Source organism: Crotalus tigris, unplaced genomic scaffold (assembly GCF_016545835.1).
Source record: "Crotalus tigris isolate CLP2741 ecotype Arizona unplaced genomic scaffold, ASM1654583v1 scf7180000024131.857555, whole genome shotgun sequence".
NCBI lineage: Eukaryota > Metazoa > Chordata > Lepidosauria > Squamata > Viperidae > Crotalus > Crotalus tigris.
The window spans coordinates 382,292-399,404 of NW_024100405.1; the positions used below are offsets into that span (position 1 = coordinate 382,292).

At 37.8% G+C, this 17,113-nt stretch overlaps 1 protein-coding gene across 1 annotated transcript in view; it reads right to left on the minus strand.

Annotated features, from left to right (window-relative positions):
• WDR49 (WD repeat domain 49) overlaps positions 1-17,113 on the minus strand; it is a 108,728-nt gene that overhangs the window by 63,191 nt on the left and 28,424 nt on the right. The window contains exons 6-8 of the mRNA XM_039322822.1: positions 16,283-16,450; positions 12,051-12,199; positions 8,868-9,104 (exon numbers count right to left, since the gene is read on the minus strand). Coding sequence (XP_039178756.1) covers positions 8,868-9,104; positions 12,051-12,199; positions 16,283-16,450 — 554 coding nt within the window. The remainder of the gene's footprint in view (positions 1-8,867; positions 9,105-12,050; positions 12,200-16,282; positions 16,451-17,113) is intronic.

Sequence of the window (17,113 nt, forward strand, 5' to 3'; positions counted from 1 at the left end):
ACAAATGCATATAAAGTCAAAATTGAGAAGACAGCAACAAACAGTAAGTGCCGCCTACGCAAAGAAGCTGAAGAAACAGTGGACACCTGATAAGCTGTTGCAAGAAGATTGCACAGACTGACTACAAGCAGCGGCATGACAAAATAGCAACAATGGTGCATTGGAAGATCTGCAAAAAATATCATTTGCCTGTAAGCAAAATAGAGAAAGTCATAGAAAATGATAAAATTAAACTGCTCTGGGACTTCAGAATTCAAACAGACAAGCACCTGCAACATAACACCCCAGACTTAACAATTGTCGATAAGAAAGACAAAAAAGTCTGGATAGTGGACGTGGCAGTGCCTGGAGATAGCAGAATAGAAGAGAAAGAACTGGAGAAGATAACAAAATACAAAGACCTACAAATAGAAATAGAAAGACTGTGGCAAAAGCAAGCAAGGGTAGTACCAATAGTAATAGGCTCCTTGGGTGCAATCCCAAAACAACTGGAGCACCACTTGAACACCATTGGCATTGACAAATTCGCTATTAGTCAATTGCAAAAGGCGGCCTTACTAGGAACTGCTTCCATCCTGCGACAATATCTGTAATACTATCAAACATCCACATCTGCCTATCCCAGGTCCTGGGTAAGGACTCGATAAGTAGACAAAATGCCAAATCCAGTCTGAACATCTGGCTGACTGTGCGATGATCCATAATAATAATAGTAATAATAATAATAAAGTTGGAAGGGACCTTGGAGGTCATTGAGTCCAATCCCCTGCTCCGGCAGGAAACCCTACACCATTTCAATCTGAGAACATTTCAAGGGAACGTTGGAAAACCCTTAACTTATATGTATTAATTTGCAATTTTCCTCCACTCTCTCTTCCTGCTATACACAACCATCATCTTTATCCTTCTAAACTATTCCATGTTATTCATTGCTGCTCTATCTAGTTATGCAACTTTTAGGATACTGTGAAGCTGCCTTGCAACTAATTAGTATATTTATCCATCTAGCCCAGTAGATTTTTTGCTATGAATCCTTTTTAACTGCAGGTGCCAAGAAACAGACTGTAAAATTTTCTGCATACAGATCATGTGGTGTACCTCCACTCCTACACAATGGCCTTCTCTCCATATGCTTCATTTCATGTTTTCAAATTTTCCATGTTCTTTCTTGTTCTCTGGCAGGAATTTTGTTACTGATACCTGTATATCTCTCTGTATATTTATTTATATCTGTGGGTACTTCCAGTTTGTAAAATAGTACTTGTTGCACTGGACAGCTGGTACAAAATATGTTAATCAGCTGAACATATTTATGTTTGCATTGGAAATCTAAAGAACTATGTATTTATTTATTTAGAAGCATTTTTTTTACCCAACCCTCCTTTCATTTTCACAATGCTACAGGATGGTAAAGTCCAGCAGTACGATCAAAATCATCAACATATTAATGAGGCAGTCAAGCTGAAGGAGAGATGAATGATTCCCTTCCCAGTGCCTTAGAAATGCCACATTGCTCTTTAGGTCTGATTTAAACAACATTTTCACATTGCTAAAAAAAATTATATTGGACAAATAGTTCAAAGACAGAATGGAAGCAGAGAGATCAGCAGCTACACTGTCAGTACTGTTATAAGGTAGGCACAGTTATATCACCATGGAGAAGGACATTCTATAAGCATTCTCAGTATGACATTTGCGCAATCCTAAATTTTAGAATTATTCTGCCTCGGGGGTCCAGAGAGCTGTTGAAGCTTGGCAATGCCAGAACGAGTGTTCAGAAATGAAATAGCAATATGAGAATCTCAACAGGAGCAACGAGCTTTTCTTCTGAGTTAGAATGGCTGAGATGCAGAATAGCATGCAAAAAATGAGATTTCAAGGAAAACCGAAAAGCAATGGAAACAGAAAGAATATTCACCAAGACAGACTTTTTCTCATTTATAGGGTGATTTCTAAAGCACACATGTCAAACACAAGGCCCAGGGGCCGGATGCAGCCCATGAAGTGGTTTCATGTGGCCCGCGAAGCCATCCTGGAAACAGTGAGGTAAAGGCCCCCGCTGCCTTGGCCCTGGCCTAGGCCATCCGGGAGCCAATATACAATTTTGTGGTGGCCATCTATGCTGAAACGCATTCAATCTTAGCTTCCAGACAAGGCTGTCTGGAAACAGCAAGGAACCAACCCCTGTTGCATCGGCCCCACCCCCTGGGTGCATGCTGGGGAGGTGTCACCCTTTGTGAGAAATGAAGAAATGCACCATCGCCTGGAAGTGGCCAGCAAATGGCCCTCGCCTACTTCACATATCTGGCTTGATGGGCTCTGGGGGGGTTCAGCAGGCAGCGGGCGCTATCCTCACCCTCTTCTGCCAGAGACCCTCAGATCTGTCCCACTGCTGCCCAGGCCCCCACAGGCACCCTTGATGCAAATGATGTAGAGCTGGCCACACCCATCCAGTAGGCCACACACACACTCCATCCATGCCCATCCAGTACGCCGCACCCACCCTGGCCACACACACCCCGAGGGCAACCGCAATGCTGATGCGGCCCTCAATGAAATTGAGTTTGACACCCCTGGAATAAAGGGATCCCAAAGTTCTTGTACATAATGATCATGCAGCCACTTTCCCCAGAGCAAATAATATTTTAAGGGCAAGAAAAAGGCTGATTTGTGTTTGTGTGTGTGTGTGTGTATGCTTGCATGTGTATGTGAATATATACATATGATTACACTTGTCTTTGCTAACCAAATAGTTTCTTGTATTGCTCTTCTGTACAGGTAGTCCTCAACTTACAACTGTTCAAAGTTACAATGGCACTGAAAAAAAGTCACTGATGATTAATCCTGCACTTACAACCGTTGCAGTATCCCATGGTCACATGATCAAAATTTGGGTGGTTGACATCTGATCATCATTCGTGACCTTCCCGGCTGGCTTCTAACAAGCAAATTCAAGGGGGAAAACCAGATTCGCTTAACTACCATAACATTCACTTAACAACTGCAGTGATTTACTTAACTATGGCAAAAAAAGGGTTGTAAAATCAGGCATGACTTCATTTTAATTAAGTTATTAAGTTAACAATGGAAATTATGGTCCCAAATGTGATCATAAGTTGAAGAATACCTGTGGTGTAATTAGTCATGGAGGAGGGGGGAAGACATATCATCATGAATAAATGGGAATGAATGGCTTTATTGGTTTATTGTATTTTACCACAGTTTAGCTATCTCATCTATCTATCTATCTATCTATCTATCTATCTCTGTGTGTATGTGTGTGTTTTGTCTATCATCTATCTATCATTTATCTATCTCTATATCTGTGTATCATATCTATCTGTGTGTGTGTTGTCTATCTATCTATCAATCATCTATCTCTATATCTATGTATCATATCTATCTGTCTCTGTATGTGTTGTCTATCTTTCTACCTATCAATCAATCATCTATCTATCTATCTATCTATCTATCTATCTATCATCTATCTCTATATCTATGTATCATATCTATCTATCTCTGTGTGTGTTGTCTGTCTATCTATCTATCTATCTACTGTATCTATCTATCTATCATCTATCTCTATATCTATGTATCATATCTATCTATCTCTGTGTGTGTTGTCTGTCTATCTATCTATCTACTGTATCTATCTATCTATCATCTATCTCTATATCTATGTATCATATCTATCTATCTCTGTGTGTGTTGTCTGTCTGTCTATCTATCTATCTATCTATCTATCTATCTATCTCCTGCCTGTATTATTTTTACAAATAACTCATATCCAATACATCTTCCTCTTCTTATTTTCCCCATGACAACAACTCTGTGAGGTGAGTTGGGCTGAGAAAAAGTGACTGATCCAAGGTCACCTGATGACTTGCATGGTTAAGGCTGGACTTGAACTCACAGTCTCCTGCTTTGTAGACTGGTGCCTTAACTATTGGACCAAACTGTCCTTGGTCTCTCTTTCACTTAAACCAGGGGTGTCAAACTGCCAGCCCATGGGCCAGATGCATCATAGCGAAACCGCACCCACCCCATTGCCGGCAATGGCAAAAAAGTCACAATATGTCACAACATGTCATGTGACAATGCGAGTTTGACACCCCTGACTTGTTTCTTCCTTGTGAGTAGATATTCCAGCCTAATCTCTGTCTAATCCAATGATGACTATGAGTGTTCTTTTTTGGTTTTAACAATGAAACAAAGCAATCGCTCTGTGTGTGTGTGTTTGTGTGTGTGTGTTTGTGTGTGTGTGTGTGTGTGTGTGTGAACCTGTTATACTCTGGTTACAGATATATTTATTTAAAGATTTATGGATGTATATATTCCCATTGTAACCCATTATAGATTTATAGGTTAATAATTTCAAATGTGCATAATAGAAAATCAGTCACAATTTTTATTCTGGACAGGTTCCTTGTGGGAATTTTCAAAACTGAAAGACAGATGGTTCCTCAAGATTTGTCTGAATTTGTAAAATTTCAAATGGGAGTGAAGGGTATACGCACTAACTTCACTCGCAGTAATTCCATGTGCATCTGACTCTATCACCTCATCTTTGACTTTGTCACACAGAGCAGCAAAATCAGAGAAGTTCACTCAGCATATCATTAGGGTGTAAAAGCACAGAGTTTGGTAGGCACAAAGGTTTTGCAATTCGGATCCTCATGAATACTGATATATAGCTGAAGAGAATTTCTGAGATTATAAAAGCCAAGATATTGTGATTAACAGAGATTTTCAGGAAAATGTCATTTTTTAATGGATTGTATAAGCCTTCAAAACATTAAGAATCACAGGCCTTGATCTTTAATACACAACACTTTCAGAAAATGGGGCATACAGCTTGATAAGATGTTAACTCAGAAGTATTTCTTGATTTTTTTAGTGCTTACTTCCAGTTCTCTGTGCATTTGACTGTAGCCAAAGTTCATGTTAAATATAAAAACAAAGGACAGAGGTAGCCAGTGGATAAAAGGCTTCAGTGGTTAAAAAAACATCACCCAGATGGGTGGGGCTGGATATTTCTAATCTTTCTGTTTGGAGGGTGGACTCAAGGCTTACTTCTTTTTTAGGGAAAAAAAGATGTTCCTAATGTTCTTTTAGCACTTATCCTTTAATTTTCTCACCGTCTCATTAAAATGACAGACACTACATCCCGGATTTTGTCATCTATGCCATCAAATTTTGGCATGAAGTTCAAGGATATTCGGGGGGGGGGGGACAAAGAAGCTGAGGAACTCATATTATGCTGGGCTGCGCAGGGGGGGGGATTATTCATTTTTCTCATAGCAGCAACGGCACTTGTGATAGTAAATAATTTCTTTTTCCTGCTTTGTTTTAAACCTTGAACAAAAGAGAACCATGTTGTTTCAGAAAAGGAAGAAGGGGGAGATAATGGCAATTTGCCAAGAGATTAATTTCATTGCATTTTGTATTGTGATGGCTGGGGTTGCTGAATCTCAGGCAAGATGTAGGTAAATCTCTGCTTACAATAGCTGCAGTCCTACAAAGGAAATAAACATCCAACTTGGATGCCAAGTGGCTGTATGTTTAATTCATTTCTCTTACTATCAAAGATATAACTATGATCCATGGCCATTATATTATGAATTTATATTGGAAAAATTGTATAAGACAATACATGATCTGAGCTAAGTACACTGTTTGCACATTTTATAGCTGACATGAGCCATAAGGTGATTTCATATGAATATTTCAAAAGCAAATTCATTAAATATTATTCTTCTCGGCCCCAGTTCTTAGGCTTCTTTCTTTTTATTGGGGACCAGCGTGGAGCTGACAACTATAGCTCTTTTGTTATAGTTTTGAAACAGTTGTTCCATATTAATTATGGGATGGGTAAAACTGGATCGATACAAAGTAAGGGTGTAGTAAATCTTTATATCTGCATTCTCCACATATAAAATTGTGCAAGAGGTTTTATGTGTCCAATATCCTCTAACCTAACCTTTATGACTTGTGAACTTTGAATCCCAGAATTCCTAGCTGAGGAATTTTGGGAGTTGAAGCCCACAAGTTATAAAGTTACCAAGTTTGGAGACCCCTCCTCTAACCCTTATACCCATTAAGTTGGTTGTCTGGATAAGAGTGAATATGCCTGTTCAGTTGGGCTCTATGCAATGTTTAGAAAGCCTTCATGATTGGAAATTCTGGTCCTCAAAGGAATAGTTGTCCTCTGTCATACATTTTCAAAAGAACATAAGAAACACCAGCATCTAATCCAATGTCTTGCTTCTTACAGAAGCTAACCAGATTGTTTCTCAGAAATCAAAAAGCAGAACATGAAGGCAGAAGCTTTTTCCTTCTGTAAATCCCCAGGGACTATGACTTAACGATGTGCTCCATAAAACTGTCACAATTGGTAGCCCTTGGTGATAGTCCTGTCTTAGCATAACTCACCCGTGTAGCCATCCAATGAATGGCAATCAATACCCCCTGAGAAAGCAAAATATTTTAAAAGCATATTATGTAAAGTATTTTTATTTGCCTTATATGTTTTGCCTAATATGCTTTACTAGATGGTACAGAAAAAAGTTCTCAGTTGATTTTGTCTAAATCAATGTAAATCTCATTTATTTATTTATTTATTTAGCTTTTGAGTCAGTGTTAACTCCAGGTGACTGTCTCGACAAGTGCCTGCAGTTTGCCGATGAAATTTCAGATGTGGCTCATCATTGCCTCCTGAGAGAGAATGACTAAGTACATCTAGCCGGCTTTGTGCCTAAGATAAGAGTAGAGCTTCATATTCTCTCAGTTACTGGCCTCATGCTTTAACCACTCCCCTAGACCTGGCTCTCATTTTAATCTATAACTTCTATTAATTCATTTTTTTAAAAAAAATAGAGTCCAAATATTATAACTTTCCTTTATTTATTTGTTTCCCTACTTCCTCTTCTTGTTTGGCTCATCTTTGTCTGCATTTTTCCAGTGACAATGTTTTTGGAGTAACAACCACAAACATACAATGTATTCCAATTAGAGTAATTATATGTATTTCATTGCAGGATGTGTATAATTTCTTGTTCAAAAAACACCTGCAGTGTATTCATAGGTATGGATCAGAGAATAAAATATATACGGGAATGTGCAGAATCTTTGCTCACTGACTCGTCTTCCCAGCATTACATCCATACCCATGCATTTAACTGAAACTCTGAAAGAACTTACCAATGTACTACAGGTAGCCTTTAACTTACAACTGGTCATTTAGCAACCATTTGAAGTTACGGAAGACCCCAAAAGCTACTTGATCCAGATTTGAAGTTCTAGTGGCTGCCTCCATGTGGTGATGCTTTTTGGAAAACCAGCGACTGTCCTATACGTATGGCTGTTTGCAATGTCCCGTAGTCCTGTGACCACAATTTAGATTTTTTTTAAAAAAAGGCATTTATTTTGAGTTTCCAGCAAAGAAATACTCCATAGCAAACAATGAGTTCACTACAGACCATGGTATTCACTTAATGACTGCTGAAATAAGGTAGTAAAATCCCATATGGACATGTGGTTACTCACTTAATAACCATCATGACTTAGCCATAGCACTTAGATTTATATTCCGCTCCACAGTTCTTTACAGCCCTCTCTAAGTGGTTTACAAAATTAGCAAATTTTGCCCAACAATCTGGGTCCTCATTTTACCGACCTCGGAAAGATGGAAGGCTGAGTCAATCTTGAGCCAGTGAGGTTTGAACTGCCAAACTGCAGGCAACCAGCAGTCAGCAGAAGTAGCCTGGCAATATTACATTCTAACCCCTGCACCACCACAGCTCAGGACCTTACTTTCAGGCTCAATTACAGTTGTAAACTGAGGACTATACACACCCTCTCTATTTATCTCAACTCCATCTAGCTCTATCTCTAGCTATCTATCCATTTCTCTCTCTCTCTCTCTCTCTCTCTCTCTCTCTCTCTCTCTCTCTCTCTCTCTGTCTATCAATCCATCCATCTACCTACCCACCTACGTCTGTCTGTCTGTCTGTCTGTCTGTCTATCTATCTATCTATCTATCTATCTATCTATCTATCTATCTATTTATCTATTTAAAGTTAAAAGAAAGAGTAAGACTCTATTTGCTCTATTTGACTCTAGAAGACATTTGAACTGAATAAAACCATAATTAAGGTTTCTTAAAGTTTTCACTCACTGCGGTAAAAGAGAATTTGCTTCTAGAAGAAAACAGAATTTCCTGTTTTAAGAGTACAGTTCTCATACTTATTGAATAATACGGTGCCAAGAGTATGTATAAATATCCTTTCTTTCATTGGAGAAACATCTATTCAACTATCTGCATCATCCCTGATTTCCTGTACCTCAATTATATCCCAAAGGAAGAATGTGACAGAACCTCTCACACAATCTTTTCAGAGTGGAGGCAGGCACAGAAATTCCGAGTGAAGAACAAGTGCATAAAAGAAAATAGTGGCACTATATTATTATTCCATGAATAAAGTCAGCTCAAAAATGCCACCAGCAGAAATTAAAAAGAAATTCTTGCACATCCTGAGAATAATACAGAGAAGCAGAGGAAGAAGCAGAAGAGAAGAAAGCTTTTGACAAAATGCAAGCCAGACTTCAGCACAGTGTTAATTAAACTATAGAAAATTGGGTGACCTCCAGTACTGAAATAAAATTCTAGAGAAGGCAGAATACCCGTGTCTTAAAGAAAAGCCAAAGAAATACAATTATTGCATCACAGCATAGAGGAAATTTCTCTGTAAATGCCTCTTGTGCTTCAATTTTTACTTGCTGAAAAAGACTTCCAGAAAACAGTGAATGTGAATTTCAAATAGCTTTTCAGACAATTACCAAAAGGATCCTTTTCTTTTATGTTTTACCTGTTGGAGCACTGAATTGTACAGGAGGCAGGTCACAGCTTTCTTGTGACTTGCCACTCTCCTTTTCCCTAACTCCTGTTCCATTTCCAGGACCATCAGTTGGTTGTTCATTGAGATGAACAGAAGACCTTGTGATTCATCAAAATAAAGGATGGAGTGAAAGTCCACGCTTTTAGGGAAGGATCCGGCAATCCTTTGCACACAAAGTTGATGCTGAATGTCCCAAAGCCTTAATATCTGTGCAGAGGAAGGAGGAGAGGAAGGAAAATAAATTAGAACTAAAAATAAAGAAACCCAATCCAAAGTCTTCTCAACCTCTCATCAAAAAGCCAGACCAAAGTGTTCAACCCAAGTACTTTGATGATTCATGACATCATCAATACACAAAGGTAAAACACGGAATCTCAGGTCAGAAATATTGCATACGCAGTCCTGAAATCTATAGATGGCTTAAGGAAAGTTTAGTCTTAAGAAGAAAGACTGAGAAAGATATAATTCCCCAAGTTCCAGAAAGAAGATCAAGACTTGTTCTCTGTTGTCCAAGATACAACAGGGTACAAAATTATGATCTTATGTTATAGTAAAAAAAAAAAATACTGGTTGAATGATAGGAAATTCCTCTTCAATATGTCTGTTCAAGCAGAGCTGAACAGACTTCTTATCAACTCAATGAACAACCAGCCATATGTTAGGGACACCTTGATGTAGATTTCTACCCTGAAGTTATTTTCCAACAGTCCAACAGTCACTGATGGTATCATCATCTAGTCAGCTATCATTAAAACCTATCCATGCATGTCATTCTTGTTTTGGCCCAGTGATATTTGGAGGTCTCTAGAATAAGCTATACATTGCCAGCACAGAAAAGGGAATTTGAACATTGAAGACTTTCTTCCACCTCTCTGATTCTAAAAGAGTTTTGGAGTCATTCTTATTCCATGGGAAGCACAAACCAAAGTTAGGCTTTTCATCATTGTCATTTTCTTCTCTGAGCTGTCAGATCAAGCCCTTATAAAAAGGAAAGCTTTTTATCTTCTTTTATTCTGCCATTTGTCCTACACAGGATTATGATGTTTAATTTGGATTGCTGGCAGTCAATAAGAGATTGCTTAAGCAGAGCAGAAGGCTTTGTATGTAAATAGCTACCATTGCTGATGCCCATTCATCCATCAAAGTGAAACAGATTTATGCTAATGCCAAAAACAACACAAGATTGCTTGTAAAATAATGGCTTAACAACGAAGGGAAGACAGTGTTAGCCAAGTATTAAGATAATTATTGAAACTTAACAATATTTTTTGTTCAATCTTTCAATCAGAGCATATTCTGTATTCTCCGTATCTAAGTTCCAAGCTCATGTCTTCATGAGAGATGTTATTAATGGAAGAAATTAGCTTAGAGTTTCAACTTTAGCTTGTGTCTATGGCATTTATCTCTCATTGAGTTAACAAATGTTTTTTTCCAATATAGAGATACCTTTTCAGGGGCACAGTTTATCTTTGACCCACTGAATATGTGACACTTTTATTTAGAGTAGTGTTTTTTAATCTTGGTAGTTTTCAGATGTGTGGACTCCAATTCCCAGAATTCCCCAATCAGACTTAATAGTTGGGAAATTCTGAGAGTTGGAAACCATACATTTGAAAGCTGCCAAGATTAAGAAACACTGATCTAAAATCTTCATGTGACAATAAAAGTGATTTTTAACCACTCTAGCAGCACCTGTCTGCAGCATGCCGGAAACCGGTCCATGCAAACAAGAGAAGACCCATATACCGGATGCGGGTAGCACATGAAACCATGCTCCCTCTGGTTCATGGAAAAACCTCTCTCCATGGAACCAGTTCCTGGTGCCCAAAAGGTTGGGGGTCGCTGTTCTAATAGAATAGGTAGATGCAAGTGAGAAGAAAGAGTTCTGCAAGTAACTTGGCCCCATGTCATCAAGGGCTTAATGGCTCATTACCAACACTTTGAATTAAACCCAAAAGTACACTGGTAACCAATGAAGCTTGAGGTGTTCCATGCACTGAATGAATTAAGCCCATAATTGTCCTCCTGGCTTCATCTGGACCAGCTGAAACTTCTGGATACACTTCAAAGAAAACCCCATGTAGTGCAGATTGCAATAGTGCAATCTTCCAATCAGGATTAAGTGGTCATGAGCAGGACCTCTTGGTCAAGAATGGTGCACAATATGTAGCTGTGTAAAGACCTTCTGAGCCACCATTGCCACCTGCCCTTTGGGAATAAGTCCAAGTGGACCTTCAAACTGGTCTTGTTAGGGTTGAGATGAAGCTTGATGTTTGCCATGCATTCCCCTACATTCTCCAGATGAGAAGAGTCCTTCGCCATATCACTCAGATGGCCAGGGTTGTAGACATAAATTTGATATAACTTCCTCAACTATAGGATGGTCAATAGAGGTCATCGAGAAGTGTGACCAATACTATATTTGTCTCACACCTGAATCCAAATCTTGACTGAAAAGTATCCAGATAATCCACTTATTCCAGACTGGAACAATTTCCTTCTCCAATACTGTCTTCCAAAAGGGAAAGTTGGAAAGTGGATGAAAATCACATTGAATCATTAGGACTAGATGACGCAGATCACCTCCTTCGCATGACCCAGCTAAACCACCCCTTTGTTAAATGCAAATTCTCTACCACCAAAACTCAACCACATGTCATCTCCTGGGAAGCCTTAGCCAACGAGGAGGGACATGGATGCAACTCTGAACTATTTGTGAAGTGATGAATCTCTGAAGGTGGGCAGCTAAACTTCTTTACTCACGGAGACATTCTAGATACATAAATGATGTTTTCTTAGATACCCTGGATGTAGTCTGCTGTTGCTGTCTACTGTGGTGTTTTTGTTTTTGTTTTAAATCATAGTGTAGTCTAAGCTCTGGGACTTTTTGGTAGCCTGTTATCCAGGGAATAATGTTTTCCACTTCTACTTAGTTTTTCTGATTTCAGCTAAGGTCAACTAGATTCAGACATCTGTGTGGACTGTACTATGAAGAAGAGAAGGGAAACTGTTTAACTTCCTTAAATAGTTTAAGGAAGACTTTTAAATAAGTCTAGTATTAATGTTACTAAGTGGCACAGTGAGTTTAGATTTTTATACTGGGGTCTTGTGTAGTATAATGAGCTATGTTTGACAGGCTCCTTCAACACTCACCTTATCCTTGGCAAAGCTGAAGAGCAGTTTGCGCTCAGTAATGAACTGGACAGCTATTACACTGTCTGAATGACCTGTCAGGATTCCAGCAGGTTTTGATGTGACATAAGGATTCCAAAGGCAGACGGAGCAATTAATTCCTGCAGTTGCTGTTCAGAGTCATAAAGTTGAAATACGGTTTTACAAAAGGGTTCCAAGGTGTAACTAATGAGTATTATCAGTGTACAAATATCTGAGGCAGAGATTCAAGTGAACTGCGATTTGATCAAATCTCCAAATTAAATTGACTTTCTTACCTGAATCATCACATTGATTGAAATGTTGAATTGATGCCACCGAATAGATTTAGTGATCTAACACTTTGTAATGCATGCCACATCTTTTTTCCTCTAATTGATTATATGATTCAGTTCTGTTCAGTTTGACAGTTTGTGCCTTTGGCACATTGGTAAGAAGATAGACACATTCTGATTCTAATAATTTTCCCAATCTGGTATGTTATCTCAGGGGCACCAGGTTGGGAAAGGCTGCCTTTTATCTCCTTTCTGCTTTCTTTCCATTTCTTTCCTTTGTAACATTAATAACCTGCTTGCTTTGATTTAAACCCAATGTGATTCAGAGAAAGAAATAGTGATAACCTGTACCTTACAGAGTACTCTATATGTAATCTTTTAGATTCAGTCCACATGGTTACCTATTAAAAAGCAACAATTAATTCTGCTACAAAGTTGGAAAAGCATATTATAACAAAGTTTGCAAATTGGAAATGCTACAAATTTAATAACTTTATTTTGATGCATTTATTTTATCTGCATCTTACATTAAAATTCATACGAAGTACAGTACCACTCCATGAAGAAGCTCTACTATGTTTTAGTGTTCAGTTCCTACTATTATACTATATTAACATAGTTAGGGTACTATCTTAATTGATACCCTAACATCAATATATTAATAGAAATATGGACCAAAATTAAATAAAGGAATAATCACCAGTGTGTTGGTATCCAGATTTTAAAAAATCTATAAGGATAAAGTCACTTTTAATTGTGGTCCTTGTGGTAGTAGCAGGGAGCATATTGTGTGTTTACCAAGGCAATAAATTCCACAACTTGGTCATCAGGCTCTCTTTTAGGTATTTATATAATATGCTGGTGAAGACAGTTTCACTCAGAACTATGATTCCCTATGTAGCATGATAGTCATTGCTTAGGTATCCAAAGAGCATCTTTCATACAGAGAAACAAGAATCAAATCCCTAAGACTTGTAAAACAATTTTACTTTACTTTGGCTTCCTATACTTTACTTTTGTACTACCACATGTCCATTTAGGGTAAAATATATATATAAGGAAAGAATATGTTGAAGGCCTCTGGTTAGAAACCAGGAGATGGTGAGTTCTAGTCATGCCCTGGGCATGAAACCAACTGGATGACTTTGGGCCAATCAGTCCCTCTCTCTCAGAATGACAATGACAAACTTTTTCTGAGAAATGTTGCCAAGAAAACTGCAAGGACTTGTTCAGGCAGTTGCCAAGAGTCAGTCAAAACCTCTCTCTCTCTCTCTCTCTCTCTCTCTCTCTCTCTCTCTCTCTCTCTCTCTCTCTCTCTCTCTCTCTCTCTCGCTCGCTCACACACACTTCTTCCAAAAACCTCTTGGGCATTCTTTAAGGCATTGGCTTTATAAGGTCCACCTAGTTTTCAATCCACCCATAGGTTCTTAAGCAAGAATCTGCCACACCACATGCACCCTCACTTTTTTTAGTATGCTCCTTTGTATTCTCTTACAACTTTTTTCTCAATGAAGGATATCAGGATCCCCTTCCTTCCTTCAGAATGAATCTGGGAATCTCTAAAGCAATCTCTAAAGAGATAAAGGATTATTGACCAGTATACACATATTGGTCCCTTGGCATACATCACCTTAATAAGATGCTAATCTATGGCAATAAAATTTATGACCAGATTTCTAGAAAATAAATCAACCTTGAATTATCTATCCATATGCCTCCAGAACAAGTAATCTGGCATCTGAGAAATACTTGCCAAATATTTTTCTTCCTGCTACAGCTCAAATACACTATATCACCAAATTAAACTGGTTCAACAATTTTTTTTCCTCTACTAGGGAAAGACAGTTTTTCCAAAAATGTTTGGTTTCTCTAATCAATTTTTCTTCCATTCACGACAGTCTACCATTTGAAATATTTATACTCATTAAACCCATTCAAACATGAAATAATACATGATATATCTATCTTTTTGACTTTAATAACTTGGATAAAGAGGAAATGTTTCAACTAGCAGCAAGGGTCTCTACAATATCACTATCTTGACATGTCTTTTCAGATATGTCTGAACTCTGTTCTACAATTGGATTATTCTAGTATTTAGTCTTTGTCTCCTTCTAGCTTTTCTATCAGTTGTGACTTGATCAGAATATGCTTTATTCTAGTTTGCCTCTTGTTCACCCTGCCCAGCCACCCTGCTACTTTTTGTGGTATTTTCTTCACTGGTTTTCACTTCAATCCAATCCATGTCAAGTTCCCTGCATTTCACTTTGTCTAGCAGCACTGCTCTGCACCAGTCCTGAATTCTGTATGACTTTTTTTAAGTGTGAAGCTTAAAATGTCTTCCCTCTGCAAATCTGAGCACTGAGGCAAAAAACAAAAAGGTACAGCCTAGCATCAATGAATCACAGAAGTGGTAGTGGGACATAGGACCATCTGTACAAGAAGCCTTACAGGGTTAAGATATTATTTTTACAGGAAGTGCAGCCATTTTCGTGAAGAGAATAGGAAGACAGAATTTCCAAAGCTTTCACAGAAACTTGGTTTGCATCTTGAATATATTTATATAGGATTGTTTTGTAATGCATTTGTCATACAAAAGGCCAGAGATATATAACTCTAAGAAACAACCACCACTTAGTAAATGTCATGTTTTACAACTTCACAGAGATTTATCGAACTTTTCTGGGTGGAATCCAGTGGGTGGATTGATTTTACACTGCTTTTCATATATATGATAAACACAAATACTGTTGTCACCATTAGTAGAGGCAGAGATTACAGGGAGGCAAAAGAATTTTAGACAACTCTATCTTACTCAGCAATGAGCACAGTTTTGTTGTGGAAATGAATAGCATATTTTAAATTGTTTTAAAAATATAATTAACATCTAGAATTAGCATTGTGCCAACATTTGATTTGTAGCTTTATAGAGATTTTTTTCCTACCAGCAGAGACATCTTCAAAGGAGGTTGTGATGATCAAAAGCTTAAAGGTTTTGCAGGATCACAATCCAGCCATCACAATTCAAGCCCTTGATTTGTACATGCATGTAATATTGAAGCACATACAAAATAATTGGGCCTTAAATCATGCAGATTTTGATTCCTTCTGTAGACACTATTGTCTAGCAAAATATTTTATTCCTGAGAAATTATAAACTCATGATGGTTGGGCATTTCCTTGCTGGTGTTTTGAGCTTACTGGATAGCTGGATGTTAGTTCTAACTTGAAACAGTCCAATGGAAAGAGATTCCCAAAAATGTCTTCCATTGGGATTTAACTGAAGCAAGGACAGCCAGGAAGAAAGCAGACCATTGGAGACATAGCTGCATAGTGAAAGACTGTATATCTCTAGCTATCTAATCCCTAGCTTGCTTGCTTGCTTACTTGCTTGCTTGCTTGTTTTATTTATTTATTTATTTATTTATTTAACTTCTATGCCACCAATCTTGCCAAGGAACTCTAGGTAGCTTATAGTCATATAATTAAAATATGATATAAAGTGTTAAACAATAAAAAACATACATTTAAAATTCAATTAACCAAGATGGAGTGCTTGAACCTCAGATTCCACCCAAGAGAATTTCCCTGGAATTCTTTTCTCCTTTGAAATAAGTTTCAAAAGTAAATTCTCATTCATGAAACAGAATGGTAGCTAATAGGAGGGGAAATGCAGAATTTTTCTAAGTGTCAGTCTTTATGTACGTATGGACCAATCTTTCCCTATAAAATCTTCTTTTTTAAAGGAGAAACCCAAGGCAACCAAGGTTAACCTCCATGGGACCCAATATGCTCATGTCAGTGCAGATCCCAACCAGAATATATCTGGACTTTTCTCTCTACTGTCATGTTCTGAATTTTTATCTGAGTCCTCTTCTGTTCTTTTAATTGACCCATTACATTTTATAAGAATGGAGAAATCAGGAGGAATATACATACCTATTAAGTTAAGCCTGGAATGAAAGTCAAAGGCGTTGACTCCTTGGTCAATATAGAAAGCTGTCATTGTTAGGCAAGGACTTAATTTTTCCCTCCAGGCTAGCACTAGTGTTTTTGTGCTACTGGTGGTAACAGACAAGAATGCATCTAAAGACGAGCTGTACAAAACTGAAATAGGACAGAGATGACATCATAATTAAATTCTGCCAAAGCAACAATTCTTAGCTTCAGCTGAATCAGTTGTGGTGACTCAACTATTTCTGGTTTATTTAATATTGGATATTTGAGACATTAAGACTTTTAGATGAGTTCCTTCATAAATCCATCCCATTCTTTTCCATATTCATATGTAGATTTCTTGTACACTTTGTACATGTATGCAGATATATACAATATTTAGATTGTGTTGTAGGGGCAAGGGTATAGCTATATGTATGAATATGTTTATGCATGGGTGTATTTCAATTTCCATGGCGTCTCACTTATGCATAACTCTATCAAAAATATGTAAATGCAATATTATACAATAAATGCAATGCACATATTTCTAAAAGCATTTTATTTTAAAATGTGCATTTATAATAATAATAATAATAATAATAGTAAAGTTGGAAGGGATCTTGGAGGTCATCTAGTCCAACCCCCTGCTCGGGCAGGAAACCCTACACCATTTCGGACAAATTGCTGTCCAGTCTCTTCTTAAAAACTTCCAGTGTTGGAGCATTTACTGCTTCTGGAGGCAAGCTGTTCCACTGATTAATTGTTCTCACTGTCAGGAAGTTTCTCCTTCGTTCTAGGTTGCTTCTCTCCTTGATTAGTTTCCACCCGTTG